The following is an 18,518-nucleotide window of genomic DNA, read 5'->3' as shown; positions in this document are numbered from 1 at the left end:
AGCTCATAATGCAGGTGATCATGGGACAGTTGGCTTCTCACCACTTTGCTCCTGCATTATATTTCCAGATGAGGGTGTGTAGTTGTTAATAAAATTACTTAAAGGACTATTTGGTGATTTTTCTTTCTTAAATGTGATTGTGTTGCCTTTGTGTGTCTGCCTTCATTCTGTGTTAAGTGGAAGACATGCTTTAGGCTTCTTTGATTGTCTTTTTGGTACTTGCAGCACAAATCTCTGGAGTAATGGAGAACAACCTCTTTCCTGAGGCCTTGGAACAAAAAGACCTGAGCTGCACTTTGCTCCTCTGTAGTTTCCACAAGATTTTTTTGGTCATTGACTCATCCTTGGAATTTCCTTACCTTTTGATGTCTTTAGCAGTGTCTTAGCCCAGCAGTGTTCATCTTGCTAGGCTAAAACACTATTGTGGATAAAACCTGCACTATGTAATAAGCTGTTTCCATAACCTGCAGATGTCTCCTAGGTGTTTAATGAGCTTTTATTTTTCCTGGAAGCATCGTCAGATTTAAATCAACGCATGTGCACTTTCCTTGCTTCCCTTGTGCTCATTTTCAATCTTACTATCGGCTTTCACATTAGATAAGCACTAAGAAAAGTTAGTGCTTGTTTAAAAATTAACATTAAAAAACCAAATTTCTACTGCAGAAAACAAGTGTTGATTTACACAGAAGAATATGAAACTTTGAGTTGTTTTGAAGTTCTTTCAGGGGAATGTCGTCAATTTAATGCCTGCTCTTAACTTTTAACAAGTTCAGCAAGCCAAAAATGTTAGTCACATTTAGCCTTGCAAAGTGCCACTAGATGGTGTCAGTATCTAGTTCTCTTTTTCCTTACTTCAGCACTAAAATACTCAAAACTGCTCCATATTTGCATGACTTTCAAGTGCTGATTAAATTCTCAGGTATTATAAAGTAGGTTTGTTAGAGCAGATGATTAAAGCCATCCTTCTGTGATGGCACGATTCGTGATTGGATGTGCTAATAGTGACAGGTGGGTGGATATCATTCAGTTCAGATGTTTTGCTCTCTGTTTTCACCTCAGTTTGTTTAGATTATGTATTTAGACTCTGGATATGAGGAGAGATTGTCTATCATATGACTGAAAAAAATACGTAGTTTATAAAGTTCTACCATTTTCTCATGAAATTACATAGATTAAAAAAAATAGCATCCTGAAAACCATGTACATCATAATTATGTAAAATCTATTTTGTATTCTATTATGTGAAATCAGGGAATCTTAAACAGGAGCAAATAAGAAACTTGGTATCATCCCTGTCCTGATTCTGAGAGGTCCCTCGACCCTAGTCATTGTAACAGAGGAAGGCAAACTCTTAGGGAGCAAATAATAAAGGCTGTCAGTGTTAAAGTAACTGCAGATACTGCAAAGTGAGTAGTTGTGGGTGGCTGTAAAAACCTGTAAGAAAAGGAAACCTGTAGTCTGTGACTGTATGAACTCATTGAGGTTCAGCTCTGCAGTAGGTGGCAGATGCTTATAAGACAGATTCTGAAGCAGGCCTGAGCTGAGAAGGTTTCTTACTATCCAGCATTTTTAATTCTTTGGCTGGAAATACGGCGTTTTCCTGAAAATATTCTTTTTTTCTCATCAAACAATATAGCTGATTGTGATTGATCTGAAAAGCTACATATACCTTTGGGGTGTACACCTTCTCCCTGCCCCATCCCCCCCCCCATTCAGGATAGGATGGTAAATGCTGTGTCTGCCACTCAGTACGTTGTAGGGTTTTCAAGAGTCTGATCATAAGGATTATCTGTTAGGCAAATAATGTAAATTGCCAGGTTTTGAAGAGAGATGATAGTAGGAAGAGTGTAAACTGATACAGTAAGTGATGACATACTGGGCAGAAGAGCAGAGATAGGCAACTATGAGAACTTTTTTAGAAATTCTTAAGTCACTTGTCTGATATTGTTTTAGGTGTCTGAATGTGTTCTCTCAGCTTTGTGCTTCTAAGAAAATTTTCTGTGGTTTGACTACATCATTTTAGAAATATGGCTGAGTGAAGCAAGAATGTCCTGCTGTTGACACTCAGTCCTGTTCTTTCTGAGTCCAGACATGCATTTTCTAGATGCTCAGGAGTATCTTGCATGCTGAAAAAAGAAGTTTCTATGCATTTGGCCTCCAGCAATTCCATAGGTTTAAGAATTTCAGTGACAAACTTTCAGATTTGAAAAGCTCAGTAATAAATTCCTAATTAAAAGATTGCAGAATTCTGCTGTACCTAAGAGTGATTTCAAAGCACTCACTTCATTATGTTTTAAAAAATGACATCTGAAGTGAAACGGGGTAATTCATTTATATCTGTAAAAATGAGAGTTGATCCTATACTGAAAAAGAGGCAGGAGTTCACAGAATTTTTTTCTGACAAAAATTGTCTCACCTTGGAATGACCAGTCTTGGATGAGAAGTAAAGGTGCAAATGACATTGCGGCCATTAGTGTTGTCTTTTTCTGGTTTTGTTGGTTTTCTTGTGTTTTTTTTTTCCGATACTACTAATGTGATGCATGACACAAATGACTTTCTTTTCACTTTTTAATAAACCAGAGAATATCATATTATAATTAGAACCATAGCACTGATGAAGCATAGCTCGTGCTTCAGATAGGGACTTTTGTAAAGTTTTTTATGCTCAGCAGATTCACTTGCTCCTTTTTTTTCTTTTTAATTTGGAATCAAGTTTGTAATTTGAGGAGTTTGCACTCATTTCTTACAGTTATAAACTTACTTTAAGGGAGAAGTTGCTTGTAGTTCCATCTTTAGATAAGATACTGTGTTTATACACCATAGAACTCTGAACAAATATCTGCTCGCTGGTGACTCGCTCAGGGAGTAGAAAGTATGGTAGGGTTTAGATTTATGGTTCATGTTGTACTGCTTTAAAGCTAGTAGGTTCTAGTTTTTAAAAAATCTTGCTTTCAAAATCTGGTTTCTAGCGTCTTCTTACATGTGAGATCCGTCTTAGGGATATGCTTGATTGGGGCTGTTTCGTGTGGGCTCTGCCAAAAAAAAAAAGCTTTCTTGAATCCCTTTTTTCTGTTTTTCTTCCTGTTCCTTCAATTCTTTTTAGCACAGCTTGAGTGCTTGTGGAGCAGATGTTTAATCTAGATGTAAAGGGGGCTGAAATAAACTTTCACACTAAACTAACTAATTGTGAGATGAGCACTTGTTAAATACTGAAATCGTGCATCAGTAACAGTTTCTAGTTGTTTAACTTTCATGAGGAGGAAAGGAATGTTTAATTCCTGTATAAAGGATCCTTCCATGAATCTTTGTTATGGATTTTCAACATAGCACTGAATTTTAGCGTTTCATCTTCAGGAAGTTCAGTAGAAGCAGAACACTGTTATATTAGAAGGAAAGGCTGGATCCCTACAAGAGGTTGCTGAATGCAGAAGTAGGATTGGGCACTTCAGACACTTGAGAAGAGGACTTGTATTGTTGTCTTTGTTCCTCTGGAAGAGTAGTGTGTCCTTCCTTAGAATGAAGGCCTGATCTTCTTACCTTGTGAACATGAAATAGACTTCAGCAGTCCATGCTTTCCATGCACTTGTTCTCAAGTGTAACATGAGTCTGGCACATGAGAGCAAATATTTCAGCTGTTACTATGGGAAGCTGCTAAACTTTATTGAGGAATGGAAGTGTTAGAAAAGAAAATAGTTTGCAAACATCAACACTCTAAGGAAAATTGGTAGAATATCATGGAGCAAAGACTGCTTTCTTTAATGTAATAACTTTTACCTGTGTTAAATGGAGGTGCTAGAATTTCTCTCGGCAAGTTTCTTTACGAGCAGTGACATTAGTGGAGCCTACTTTCCTTTACCTCCCAATCTTCCTTCTCCCCTGACATGGGACTTTATTGGGTCTGAATGAGTGAATAACTTCAGATGTCTTCTCTCCCTTTTTTTCAGTGCTGCTCTCCTCTGTTCTGTTGTCTCTGTCTGGCTGGGGAACAGGGCTGCGTGTGCTCTGACTAGCTAGAGTTAGGAGTAAGAAGCAAGGCTTGAGCTGTGCATTTTTTGCTATACTTGCATAAGGAATGTTCTGGTCACTGAATAGCAGGAAGGCGCTTTTTTTTTTTTTTTCCTTTTTAGGTCTTCTGTTTCTTCTGTATTTTTTCAAACTGTTGATGTTTTATAGACTTATAAGCAGTACCTTAACAGCTGTAGGGAAACATATATTTCAGCTCTCTTGTTTAATGGGTATGCTCATGTGGGTACTCCTGTATTTTTTTTAACAGCCACACTGAAAAAGTTCTCTCTTACTTTCCCAGTATAAATCCTTAGCATTGTATATTGTATGCTTTCCATCTTTTTATTTTATCCATATCCACTGTATAATTGACTTCAACAGTTACTTTAAAAAAAGAAAAAAGATTACAAGAAGTTGTCAGTTTCCTAAGTCTTGCATAATATGGTGCTGTTGACTTACGTATTTGAAATATGCTTTAATTAAAATTGGGATAGGTACTGCTTGAGTAAAGAAAAAAAAAATTCCTTTTGTTTAAGTGTGGCACATTACAAAACTCTTTCATTGTGTGTATATGTGTGTTCCTATATGGTAAAGCAAAGTCATCCTACTTTCAAAAGCTAATTATGCCTTTTTGCTGAAATGTCATTAATGATACCTGGGAGAAGGTGAATCTAGGAGGAGCATTTGGAGTAGGAGGTTATTTTGTGTTATTGTGAACATCCTTTATAACATAATTACAGAATTATGTTTAGTCTTAACATTCTTAATTTTGTACCAAATTTCTTTTTGAGAGTGAAGGAGGAACTGTATTCTTAAGTTGTCAAAGACTTAGCCTTATTGACTAGATTTTGAAGTGATTTATTTCTCTAAGTTGTATGTAAACATCTACATATGTTGCATGTTGGTAGCGTAAGGATGATAAGTGTTCTCCTAGGTGGTTTTTCTGCTTTGGGCATCTAAATAAATCACAGTTTAGAGCACCAAAATTAGAAGCTGGCTTCACAAGCAGTTCCAATGGTGGGGGGCACCTTATGGGCATGATTCAGCATGTGTCAGTTAGACGTTTAAAAATACAAGGTCCTGAGTCTCCATAGACAGACGAGTGCAAAGGTATCTTCTTAAGAAGAGAAAGCTCTGTGTGCCTTTTCGTTATTTGTATGTTGTTCTTGTTTGCTTGAACTTAAGGACTTTTGTTAAGTTATAGAAATGAATATGCAAGACAGACATTGAAGCGTGATAAAATTTAGGGACATCTTTTATCCGTGGTACTTGCAGGAAATGAACCTGCACATAAAGCACATATTGCTTCTAACCATCTTAACCTGTTCAGTGTTTGTAGTTTTTTCAAAGCAGGGGTGGTCTTTTGTTGTTTGAAAAATACATATTGTGTAGAAACTGCGCTTAAATCTTAAGAAGCAAACAGTTGAAAAATAAAAATCTTAGTGTTACTGCAATTAATCATTATTTTAAAAGTCTCAATTTTTGGGTGGTGCCTAGTACAATGTTCTTATAAGAACATAAAGCTTGTTTGCATTCTAGTCTGATGTGGCCTGTTAGCTGAAGGGGCAAGGTGAATCAACCAGAATTTTTAGTGAGGAAGAGGGATACAGGAATGATGATTTAAGAAATTCGTTGCTAGGTACAGCTAATAATATTCTACTGAACAGAGCTGTTCTTAGCACTGTTTTTCAGGTTAGTCTTGGTCTTGAATGTTGAAAAAAATGTAAGCCTTTTTTTTTTTTTTGCTTGCTTTTGTTTCTCTAGTTACTGAATGAAAGGGCATATGAAATTGATTTCTCTTTGTATGTCCCTCTGCACCAGTTCTTTAGAAATTACAGGACATCAGGGAGCATGGTAAATGAGCTACATGATTAAATTTTTAAATCTTACAACAGCTTTGTCCAGGATGAAAATCCCAAAACTTCAAATGATTTCTTTTGTTATAGGATTTCTTTAAAATATTGCTTGATTTACATTTGTAAGATTAATAATAAATATACTTTTGGGTTGACATTTCATAAAACAAAATTATAATCTTAAGGAATGCATTACCCACAACAGTGTACTTATTGTGGCAGTGTTACTTTTATTAAACCATTTATCATTTTAATGTTGTGTATTCTGACTCTTAAGGTTTTCTGTCTTTTTCTTCAAAGAAAATGCAACAAAACGGATTCAACATTCTTTTTTTTTTTTTTTTTCCTACAGCATTATCTGCATACCAGAGGTACTACAGTTTACAATCTGACTACTGGAAGGTCTGTATATGCTGGCTTTTTTTTTTTTTTTAACATACTGTTATAAATGATTAAATTTCTAAAATAGATCAATTTCAATATAAATTTGGGGTATATATTTGCAATTACTTTTTGACATATAAATTGAATTTTAATGGAAATGTTCACCAATATTTGCATAACAAATACAATTTGTTATAAATCTAAGCAGCGATAAATCTTCACACCATTTTTTGAAATGACAGATCAAGTAACTTGACATGTTTTACTTTTTTTTTTGAATTATTATTATCCATTACTTCAGTTTTTCTTATGTAAGCGTAGATACTTGGATACGTATGAGTATTGAGAGAATCATAACCACTTGAAAGCTGCTGTGCAGGCGTTGGACTTGGACTAAGAAAAATGTTCCCAGGTTGCTTTTTATTTCCACCGATGCCAAATTGTTTAAAGTCTGTTTCAGTGTTTCAGATAAATCCTGTTAGTATAGATATCTTATCTGTAAGTCTGTGTAGAGGTATCAGGACTTCAAATGAATAAAACTAAGAAATTTCTTATACCAATATTGCCAAAAATAGTTAGCATTGTTATATTGTCACACGAAATAATTTGAAGCTCATTTTTGAGACAGAGGTGCATGCAACGCAGTAGATACTTGTGTGGTTTTAAGCAGCTTTTTTCTTTAAAAGTGTGTGTAAGTGCATATTTCGAGTAGGGAAGGCTCACTCTGGAAAGACACTATTACCATGTATGTAGAGGCATTAGAGAAACAATGTTTTCTGTGTTCTTTGCATTTTGTAGGGACTGAAAGTATGTTCTGAAAAATCCTGTGACAGTTTATCGCATCTGGGAGGCTGGAAAGAGAGAAAGGCAGGGTAAATAAAGGGTAGAAGAGTGAACTGAAACGTGTCTTCTGGCCTATGGAAGGAGAGGTCCAATCAGAGAGTCCTAGGAAAATTGTTCATATTGTCTTGTCTCTGCTCCAGTAGAAGTTGAACAAGTGTCATTTTTTGCACCAAGACATTTTGAAGTAGAAATAACCCCTGTAGTTTATAACAATAAAAGCATTTATCTATTCTTTATTTTATATCTATTTTATAACAATAAAAGCACTTCTTACGTGCTCTCAGAGAGTTAGTTTGAAGATTGCTGTAAATGCGTGTTGAAATCAATCAATTAAATAAACATCTGTTGTAGTAGTTTCTGTTGTTTGTGCTCTTCATATGTTAAGCATTTCAGAATAGTTTGTGACTTGAATTATTTTTTCTGGCTTCTGTTCTAATGGCTCGTTATTAGAACAATAGATAGATGATTAGTAAATTATTTTGCTTGCATTCTCAGAGGGTTCATGGTGAAGTGTAAATGATTATATGTATTTCCATAGGTGTAGAGTGTTTCTGCATGGCTCAGAGTATTATCTGCAGTAAAAACAAATGCAAATTCTGTTTTGCAGTTCCATTTCGAGAGCATGGATGGCAGTAAAATGCGTGATCTGTGCTTGACTTACTGAAAGCAATTTCTGTTTGTATGCAATGTGCTGATGCTTCTGACATACCAGTTTCTTGTGCATACCTAAAGAGTTTTACCGTGCAGAAATTATTTCAAACAATTCCAGTTGCAAGCATGAGAGTCTTGTTTGGAGCTGACAAAAGAGCATTTTGACTTCTACAAAGAAAAAAGAACCCACAAAACTCCAGTAATTTTTCTTCAGGTTGGCCTCACCTGCAAGGGATCTATACTGCTTGATCTCATTATGAGCTTCCTCATAAATGTGTAATCCAAAGTGGTTTTTTTTTTCCCCGTAATAATTTTAGAGATTTTCTTAATCTTTATATGCACAAAGAAGAGCCTGAAAGAGTCCAAAACCATTTTTCAGTTGCAAACATTTCTACTGAAGCTGATAAAAATCACAGGTGAATCGTATTTCATCCTACTAATGGGTAGTGAAGCTGGTCTGGAGTTGGCATTAGGAAGCTGCCTGGAATAGGTCTAGAGAAAGGTCTTCCTCCTTGCTCCCCTCAACTGAGAGGATTTCTTTTTATCCTTAATGCCTCGTGTCTATAAGAAGCCATTTAATCAAGGCTAGTAAGTTTGTGGTGTATTTTTTGGTCACTCTTATATGCTGTTTTGTTACACTTTGTAATTAACGTTTTTCCAGGGAGATACGGACTAAAGAAAAAAAGCAGTCACGTTTCCTTGTTTTACTGTAATGCTTTAAGAATTTTTTTTTTTTTTTTAATTCGTACAGGGTTAGATGTCATCCATTAAGTTGTTGGAATTTGTGATGGTAAAGAAAGGAAGAGAAGGGTGTGAAGAAAGGGTGGTATTTATGAGCTGTGAGGAGAGCTGTGTGAGAGTACTGAGAAATTGATGGAGAGTGCTGAATCACATGAAGGTTATTATATAAGGCAGGTTTGAAACCAGACAGGAACAGCCTTATAAACTTAGGCAGCGTATCTCAAATTACTTAACTGTGGCGCAGTGCAAATTTACGTGATTGAAATAAGCATCCTGTATCATCTTTGTTTTATAAATAGAAAACTTCTAGAAGGATTATGAGAGGTTTTAGGTTGCTTTGAGTATAGTCTGGCCTCCTTATATAGTGCTTTTCGTCTCTGTTACTTTGGGTTTTCACTGTTGCATGAGGTTGGTAATTGAGCATTACTTTCATGCTTTGTTCATTATACAAGTAATTCTACAATTCATCTTTTTTTTTTCTTTCACAAAGAAAAGCATTTTATGTTTTTTTTTCCATAGATTTTTCTGATGGTCTGAATTTTTTACCAGGTTATTTTCTGTCGGAATTTGGTGCATGGGTTGTTTCGTTGGTAATACAGTAAGCATTTTGTTGATCCTATGGAACAAAAAAAGGAAGAAAAAGCACTTTAGAAAATACATTATGAATATATGTTATAGTGACAGAAGTGAAGGTCAGAGGTTAGGGAGATGCTGTATTTTGCCATTTACCAGATCAATACTCCCTCCATTCTGTTGATATTACTTCCTTTCAAAGAAGTAATACCTATACAGAGTTTTGAAACAACTGGGTTGCATCATGCCGCGTATTCCTAAATAGACCACTTTTTGCAGTATGGTCTTTGGGCACCTACAGATGAACTTAAAATGTCCTGCAGAATTAACTGAGTTTCTGCAATTTTTGTTCTACACAGGCACTGAGGTACCTTACCTCTGCATTAAAAAAAAAAATTTGACTTGAAATCTTATGAAGTAAATATCTCAACTTGGATAAAAGCTGAGATAACATACAGAGTTCTTGCATTGAAGTAGTTTTCTCAATGTTTCTTCTTCTTATGTGCCTGTGCTAAAATAAATTTCCCTTCTGTGCAATGTACTTCATTCTGATTTCCTTTTTTAAAACTCCTGTGTGTCAACATGTTGGGGAGGTGAGGAGGACTGTGGGGGATGAATGGATAGGAAGGGCAGTTCAGGAGAGGGAGACAACAGCAAGAATTGCAGTTTGTAGATTTTGATGCTACTGAGAAAATAAAGATATCAAGTGTTAAGTGTCTGCCATGGTTATCGGTTTTGACATATTCTGAGGAGGCAGGATTAGAAGCTCAGCAAGAAGTAAGATATTCCTGATTTTATCCAAACATGATGGCAGATATCTGGCACCTGGAAAAAGTTATTTTAATAATCTCGTGTGGTTGTATTATAATGCAGTTGATCATACTGAACTCTTTTATATAACGTCTGGGTTTGGGTAGGGCTGTCCTGACAGAAATTTCAGTACAGTTGTGAATTGAGTGTGTGTAAGTGTAAAACATCTGGATCTGTTGCATTGACATGGTTGCCCAGGGCAGAGGAGACCTAGAAACCTTCCTCCCCAGGTGTGGGGCTGCAAGAGGTTTCAGTGCTCACTAGAGTGACTCCTGGGAGGGTTTTACAGAAGAGCCTGGTTGTCTGGTACTTTGGTTACATCTCCTTTGCTTTGGCATGACGCTGCTACTGCAGCCCTTCTGTGGTTTGATACTCTTGATTAAAGTGTGTTTGTGGCCTTTTGCAGGTAGGTGAGTGTTCATGTATTGTCAGTTAGAAAGTGTGTGCCTGTAGCTGTTGCAGTACAGAATCTGAATAAATAAAACATTTTGGTACAGATATATTAGGTAGCAGCAAGCTCCCATATGCTGATTCTCTGCAGTGTTTCCATGAGCCATCTATTACTGACATCTCTGTGGTTGGGGAATGAATATGTAGCTTTCTAGACAGGATTTTAGTCAAATCCAGGGGGTTGTGGACAAGTTATGAGGAGCATGAGGACAGCACTGCCATTGTACCTTATTCTGAGTGTGTTAATTCATCAAAGAGAAGTATTCTATCTGTCTTCAAGGATTTTTTAAAAAAGCTGTGTTTCATCAGAGTAACAGAGGGTACACAGATACTTAAAATTTTGTTTCTATCTATATGTGAATAAGTTGGAGGATTGCTAAGCTATGGTATTTAGAAATGCACCTAAGTGAACTTCAAAATGATGGAAGTTGCTGTGAAAATGAGTTACATTCGTATCAAGGAAGACTATTTACTGTGGACTAGGATGCTAGAACTTAGATTGAGGATGCCTTAAAAAGAAAAGAAACCTCAATTTATTCAGTTATTCTCAACTGTAGTATCTCTTTAAAAGAGAAGTGCTTGGAGTGGATCAGTCAGAAAATTCTGAATGTTCCTTGAAATGTTTGAGGAACACTTAATTAGTGAGTTATATCTTCCAACATGAATTCATAGATAGACTACTTGTTAGCTGTTGTCTTTGGCTAGAAAGTTGCCTGGAAGAAAAGTAAATCTGTCAGGTGCTCTATGTCATTGTTATGAAAATGGTCCTAATCACCTTTCTTTTTAGTAAAGGTTTCATTTATGTGGTCAGGGTGGAAACGTCAGAGAAGTTTAGTAAACTCCAAGGAGGATTTTCAAAGACCTGCGTCTGTGTTCCAATGGATTTTAAGAATATCTGGGTGCAAGTATGGTACAAATGGATTTTACAGTTGCAAGACTGTGCTGTAGAAGACCAAATGGTCTAGTATAAAAAAAAAAAAAAAGAAATTGAAGAAGGATTTGGGGGTGTTTATAGATGAGAAGCTCAACATGAGCTGGCAGTGCGCTCCTGCGGCCCAGAAGGCCAACCGCATCCTGGGATGTATCAAGAGAAGCGTGGTCAGCAGGTCAAGAGAGGTGATTCTCCCCCTCTACTCTGCTCTTGTGAGATCCCATCTCGAATACTGCATCCAGTTCTGGTGTCCCCACCATAAGAGAGACATAGATTTGTTGGAGCGTGTTCAGAGAAGGGCCACAAAGATGATCCAGGGGCTGGAACACCTCTGCTACGAGGACAGGTTGCAGGAGCTGGGATTGTTCAGCCTTGAAAAGAGAAGACTTCAGGGGGACCTAATAGCTGCCTTCCAATACCTGAAGGGAACCTACAGGAAGGCTGGGGAGGGACTTTTTACAAGAGTTTCCACTGATAGGACAAGGGGAAATGGGTTTAAGTTGAAGGAGAAAAGATTTAGATTAAATCTTAGGAAGAAATTCTTCAGTACGAGGGTGGTAAGACTTTGGAATAAATTGCCCAGAGAAGTTGTGGATGCCCCCTCTCTGGAGGTGTTCAAGGCCAGGCTGGACAGAGCCTTGAGTAGCCTGATCTAGTTGAGAGGCGTCCCTGCCCATGACAGGGAGGTTGGATTAGATGATCTCTAAGGTCCCTTCCAGCCTATGCCATTCTATGATTCTATGATGAGGAGGAAATAAATCCCATAGTTGTTTTGCAGCAAGATAAGGTATCGGTCTAGTTCTGGAAAGCAGCTATTTGGTACTCCTACCTGTGTTTACTGGACATGAGAACTACTCTCTGAGTTCAGAAGTTTACCTCAGACTTTCTTCATACTTGTCTCTTACAATAAATGATTCTTAGAAGTTAAATGTTGGCCATAAGTTTGCAAATAAGAGAATTTTCTCTCACTTTTCTCAGATAGTCTTTATAAAACTGAGGAGAATCCAAAACTGTGTAGAGATATTAAAAAAAACCCCAAAAACCCTAAAATTCTCTTCAGAAAGCCCAGGAAAATGCAGCTCTGCATGTGTGTGCTAGTTGTGGAAGGATGATGTGATCTTAGTCTGTGCTGAGTTGTTTGTTAGTTACAGAAAGTGATTTTATAATATTTCTTCTTGTGTAGACCTAAAGCATAATTTAGTACCAGGTACTTTTTTACAACGCTTTTTTATAATTAAGCCTATGTAGAAACATTACTGGGAGTATTCTCAACCTGATGGCTAAAGCACTTTTAATTAGTAGTAAGACGTTTTTTTTCTAAAGAACTGAAGTAACAAAAGACCATGCGTGTTTGTTTTTAAATGTGACCTGTTGCTTGTTTTAGTATTTTTATGCAGCTTCTTTTCATCTCTCTATTTTTGCTGTTTTAGTAGGCCAAATGTCTTTTTGAGTATGCTTTCTTAATGCTATAAAGTAGGAAAACAATTAAAGAAACATTAATGCTTTAATTTTGTATGTTTCGCTGTCTCTTTTCTCCAGACTGTAAGTCTATTTCCCACTTTTTAAATAGTTGGACAAAAAGCAATTACTAGACATACTGATAACAGCAAATAAGAGAACATTTTGCACCTTAGAGGATCTGTTATAAGACAGCAATTTTCCACTTCATTGACTCACAACTGTTTTATTTTCTGCGGTAACCTCAAAATACCAAGTAGTGTTTTTAGACAGAATTCATCAAAACTTCCATTATTTTTTTTAATTAGATATAAATGCTTAATTTAATTGAAACACTACAGTGTTATAGGATCAGTAGAAACTGCTGGAGCAGACACCTTCCTCAAATGAAATTTGGAGAAGGCAGTAGGATGATTTGTGAATGCAGTTTTTTTTCAAACCCTTAGATTTTTGCAACTTTTTTTAAGAGAATGGAAATCCCACATAAGGACACATTTCCCACTAAGAGTCGTCAGAGAACAGAATTATAAAATTACGCAAAAAGCCTTTAATATAAATTGTTGCCATATAGCAACACACAGGGCATGTACAGGAAAAGCAGAAAGGCAGAAACATTCCATTTGATTAGAAGAGACTTAATCAGAGAAGCATTTAGAAGAAAACTTGATCAGGAAAGCAAGTTTCAAAAGTCGTCAATGAAGGCGAAATTTGCTGAGTTTAAGGATATTACAGAAGGAGTTGGGAGATACGGTGGGTGACCTAAAGATGGGTGAAAACCTGCAATTCTGAATGTATTTGCGAAATAAAATTGAAATGATAGGGTAGGAATTGAATAAATAGAAATTTCAGAGAAAATGGAGAATCACAAAGTGAAAAATAGAAAACAAAAATTGAATAAAGATTCAGCAGCTCTGGAAGGCAGTGAGAAGGGAGATATTATCATCTATATGCTTTTTACTTTTGTCTGAAAATATGACGGTCATCAGTACAGCACATGGGATTCTATATCACCCCTCACTTTTGACTGAAACAAGAGTTTTTAGATTGCAGTCCTATTACTAGAAGAATTTTGACGAAGACATTCTGGTTATATTCCCAGAAGGTATGATATAAAACTGTTTCAAGACCTATTGTAGACTAAGAAAGAGAGAGAAGCCCGATATTACTGTGTGTTACAGAACAGCAAATACAAAATAGAGATAAGTTTGAAAGGAATGTCCTAATTTTTAAATACTGAAGACAGTAGATCATTGTGATGGAGATAAAAAGCATTTTTATGAGATTTAATGGGAAAAGCATTTTCAGAAGACTCTGATGTGGAAGGCAATCTGGAAATACAGTCTGGTTTTGATACAGCATGATAATATAGGATGGCAAGCTATTATGTCCAGAAAAAGAAAATAAGAAAGAGGGAAGGGGAAGGCTGAGGAGAGAAAAAATTGTAAGATGGAGTAAGACTGAACAAATAATATGAAGAAGAGGGAAACCGTGGCTGGAGGAAGAATCACAGGGAGTGGGGGAGGGAAAATTGTAGCCCTGCTGAGAATTTGAATGTAAAGAAGGTGGAAAAATTAAAAAAATACTTTAAGGCTAAGTGCATATGGGGAGAAGGGAGGAAGGTGCATATATAGAATAATACAGGAGTGGATTGTGGGAGGTCTGAAATGAGACTTCTGCCAGCTTTCTCCCCAACAGCAACCTCTGTGTCATAAATTCACCAGGCATGGTGGCAGAGATTTAAAAAAAAAAATAAAAAATAAAAAAAACCAAGGAAGATAGTAACTGTTCAGGCGAGGAGCACAGTATCACTCTCCATCAAAGGACCAGGTTGTCTCCTCTTTTGAGGAAGGCAGAAGAAGGTGGAGTGTGAAGCACTGAGGATCACTGAGGGAGTTAGATAAGTAGATAAAAAAAATTCAGGGTATTACAGTAATGGGGCTTTAGCTGATAAAAATGAACTTTCTCTCCTGAACTTGCTGGAGAGTCCATGGCAAGAGGAGGAGTGAGTCAAGATGATAGACACTCCTCTCTCATTAGTTAAACAATGAAGATTTTTAATGCATGTAGCTGTTACTGCAGCTGGTGATAACAGTGTTCTGTCACAAAAGAAAGGGGTTTACAGGAAATCAGGAAAAAAATGATATAATTTCACAAAGTCTTTTACTGAACTGGTGATTTAAAAAATACCTAAGGATATATTTTCCATAATATTTTATTTTTGGGAGTGCAGAGAGTAAGCATGAGTAGTTCTGTTGGTGAAAACTTTTCACTTTGATCCAAAGATACACTGGCAAAACAAAAAGGGGGGTGGAAGGAAAGCAAATACATCATCATCAAAGGTAATTTTAAAGAAAAATCTGTAAAAAACACTACACCAAAGTCCGTAGCTAGCAATATCTGTTTCTCCAAAGGTTTTTAAAGGTTATTAATACATTTAGTTCATGAACTTCTCTTCAGTATGTAAAGATGAATAGAAATTGCATATGAGAAGTATTTGAAGAGCTGGAAAAGTTGTTAAAAGAACAAGACCTAAGAGAAATTTGGAGTGTGAAGACTGCTAAATAGAAGGGCTAAATTTATGAATTTTGCACCATATAATCTCTGTTCTGTATCAGCATACTTGGTAGCTTTGGTAACACTGTAAATGAGGTTATTTCAGCATCCCATAGGTCTGCTCAGTTAGCGTGATTACTCAGTGATGTTAGAAACTGGGACTCTTAAATGCAAACTATGTTTATGAAGACTAACTGGAATTCGGCCTCTTAAGGGTAAAAGAATTATGTGTATGCTTTCAAAATATTTCGGAGAAAATTATTAATAAATAGAAACTCGGGAATGCTAGAAAGGTAATGATTGTGTTACCAATAACACTTGGTCATCTATAAAATACACAAAAAATAGAGCAAATGAATAATTGTATTTGGATTTCAGAAAAAGATCTTTTAGTATTGGATGCTAAAAATAAATTTTACTTCCTGTAAAGCAGACAAGTTGAAAGAAGTATACATTTTTTTTCTTCACACATGTTGTCAAATGAACACTGTGAATTGGAGTAAAGCACAACTGATCGCTAGTTTAGGAGAGAGGATACACTTATCCAGATATTCTCAAAAGGTAATAAATCTTAAGAGTTACAGTTTTGAGTTTTATGCATTTTGAGGGGTGTGTGTGCGTGTCTAAAATTCTATGTCAGCTAAAACACAGAGAATTCTTAGTCCTGTGACAGAGAAAGAAGCAGATACTGTTTTTTTACTATTGTTAACGCAGACAAATAATGCAGCATGTCCAATTTTGTGTACAGTAAAATTGTACAAGGTTCTAATAATTAACTCTCTTATTAGATGATTTATCTTATGACAGGAGGGAGTATTTTCTCTCCTTGAGAGGAATCAAGAGTAGGTGTAAAATCTTAAAACGAGTGAGACTGACCAATTTAACCAATAAATTTTAACATGTTGCCTTTGACCTCCAGATGAATTTGATAAATTGCCTCTTTTTTTATGTCTCTCTCTATTAACTCTCATCGTAAAAAAAAAAAAAAAAAAAAGGAATCCTCCTCTGCACATATAAAACATGTACCTGTTTGAGTCACAAGTATTAGGTCTTTTTAGGGAGCATGTTATGTTGTTACTTGATTAGAAATATTTTGCATTTGCACTAAATTAGAAAAAAGTTTTTATTTCCGTGTCTGCAATTCTGAATTTTTTCAGTGTATATTCATTCAGTAAGCCACTCATCCTTTTTAATCAACGGATTTATTAGAATTCAAAACTCTGGCAAATCTGTAGCGTTAATTGTAGAAGAGGAAAGAATGTGCTTTGGGAAGAAACTTTGCTTGGGTCTGGAGAAAGAGAAGACAAGACAGAATCTCAGAGGAAAAAATTCTGCCCTCACCCTAGACGTGATATCTGTTTCCAAACAATATTCATAACATTTTCTAATGGTGATGCTTCACCCTGGAAATTTGGCAGGAATGCTCTTCTTGTCCCCTTATATGTGTGATCTCTGTCTAGAAATAACATAAGTATCATCAGGATTGATGGAAAAGTCTCTTCATAAAAGCTTTTTATGCATGTTGAATTCTTCTATTGCAGAAGTTTCCTTTGTGCAGAATGAAAAACTGTCATCCTCTATCTACTAGTACTTAGAATAATAGCATGCTTCCTTTCTTCAGTCCCTATGATGAGAATGTAGGATGCTAAAATACGAGACATGCTGAAGTGTGACAGTGGAGAAACTCATCAGTTCAGATTGTTTGGAGAGAGGCATATTTAGTTGAGCAGAACAGTTCTGACTTGAACAGAGAACACATCTTCAGTAGGCAAGAATATTTTCTGAATGTTGATAATACTGGATGACCAAGTGTTTCTTTTTCTAAATACGAACAACTGTATTGACAGTGCATGTGATGCTTGCTTTTTCAAAAGTATTCTGTCTTTTGCAGAAACGACAGTAACCGTGCAAGTACTTCATGCTCCTTATGATTGCTCTTCTGTTGCATGCAAAAGGTTAAAATAAAACACACCATCCTGTTTTTCTTATTTGTAGATTCCTGTTTGATCATAAGCTGTAAGTAGATTCGGTGTCTCATTGATGAGTGGCATTTCTTTTCTTCAGATATTAATCTTTTACATTTTAAGGTTCGTTCTTTAAAAGATCAAATACTTTCTTAGTTTTAGAGACAAAGAAGTGTTTAATTTTGCAAATTTCGAGTTTTGGAGTTTGCTCTCTCCAGAACTGACATTTCAGTTCTTCTAATTTTTTTAATACTCTTTCAAGCATATACCTAATGAAAGTATTCTGCTGCATCGTTTCCTCTTTTCCCCAGGGATACAGATTCAGTCTTTTCTGTGTGGTGGGAGTGGGTAAGGGAGGAGTGATGGAAGCGTGAGTGGATCTAGTACAAATAGATGGACAAGGTAGCATGTGGGAGGATGGGGAGACATAGAGCTTGGGATCTCTTTCTTAGAAAGCCTGTGAGTAGCTTGTGTGAAGCTAATAAGCTCATGATTTGAAGAAAAGGCAAAGCATTTAAAATAGTTTTGAGAGTAGTGTTTAAGCCTGATTGTGCTCTGCTGAGAAGCATCCTTACATGGATAAGTATTTAGAGGAGAAATAGAAATCAGTTCTGCTTCTCATGTTTACCTGCATAAAGGTGTAGCAAGAAGTAATCTATGGTGTCTGCTTGCCTTCGTGGAGCACATCAAGTGAGCTTGGTGCTGAAACCTCTGAATGCTCCCGTGAAGGGAAGACCAGATGCTGAAAAATACTGGAGATTTAAATACTAAAGCATACTGACAGCAAACAAACAAAATGTTTGAGTTCAGATAATTTTGAGAAAAAATGCTGAGAATGTCTGCAGCTACCTAGAAAACCTGAGCTAATCACCTGTTCCTGTGCAGCTTGCAAGTTTTTAGTAAGTTCGTAGGGATTTACCAGGATTCAGAAGAACCTGGGAAAATATTAGCTTGTCACCTCCAGCCACTTCTCTGGGCTGCTGTATTCAGATCATTTGACACTGATTCCTGTGCAGTATCATTTTGGTTTGCACAAATTATCCACCCCAACATCTGAGGGATAACTCAGAACTTAGAACTAGTCTATTCCTCATGCTGTGTCATTTGTCTCATCTCATTTGCCAGCCTAGTCTTTGTTTGCAAGGCCAAAAAGTTCCTCAATTAAATTTTGTCTGGTATTACCAGCCAAGATAAATGTAGCTATTTTTCCTGGTTTCGTCATTCAGTCTTTCTGGATTAGGTTTTAACTAGTATTTTTCTTATTGCAGGCATTGATCTATCATCTTCTTTCTGAATTCT

General features: G+C 36.3%; 1 protein-coding gene across 13 annotated transcripts in view; it reads left to right on the top strand.

The window, feature by feature from the left end:
* The window catches only part of KDM6A (lysine demethylase 6A), a 163,648-nt gene that overhangs the window by 42,815 nt on the left and 102,315 nt on the right, over positions 1-18,518 (top strand). For all 13 annotated transcript variants that reach the window (XR_015222408.1, XM_086618527.1, XM_086618523.1 and 10 more), the window contains exon 4: positions 6,214-6,263. Coding sequence is in view for 12 of the 13 variants with exons in the window: in XM_086618527.1 (XP_086474653.1) it covers positions 6,214-6,263 (50 nt within the window). In the remaining variant the exon portion in view is untranslated. The remainder of the gene's footprint in view (positions 1-6,213; positions 6,264-18,518) is intronic.

Source organism: Tauraco erythrolophus, chromosome 1, assembly GCF_009769465.1.
Source record: "Tauraco erythrolophus isolate bTauEry1 chromosome 1, bTauEry1.pri, whole genome shotgun sequence".
Classification (NCBI taxonomy): Eukaryota; Metazoa; Chordata; class Aves; order Musophagiformes; family Musophagidae; genus Tauraco; species Tauraco erythrolophus.
The sequence above is the reverse complement of the archived record's forward strand: the minus strand, read 5'-3'. Positions and strand labels throughout refer to the sequence as shown.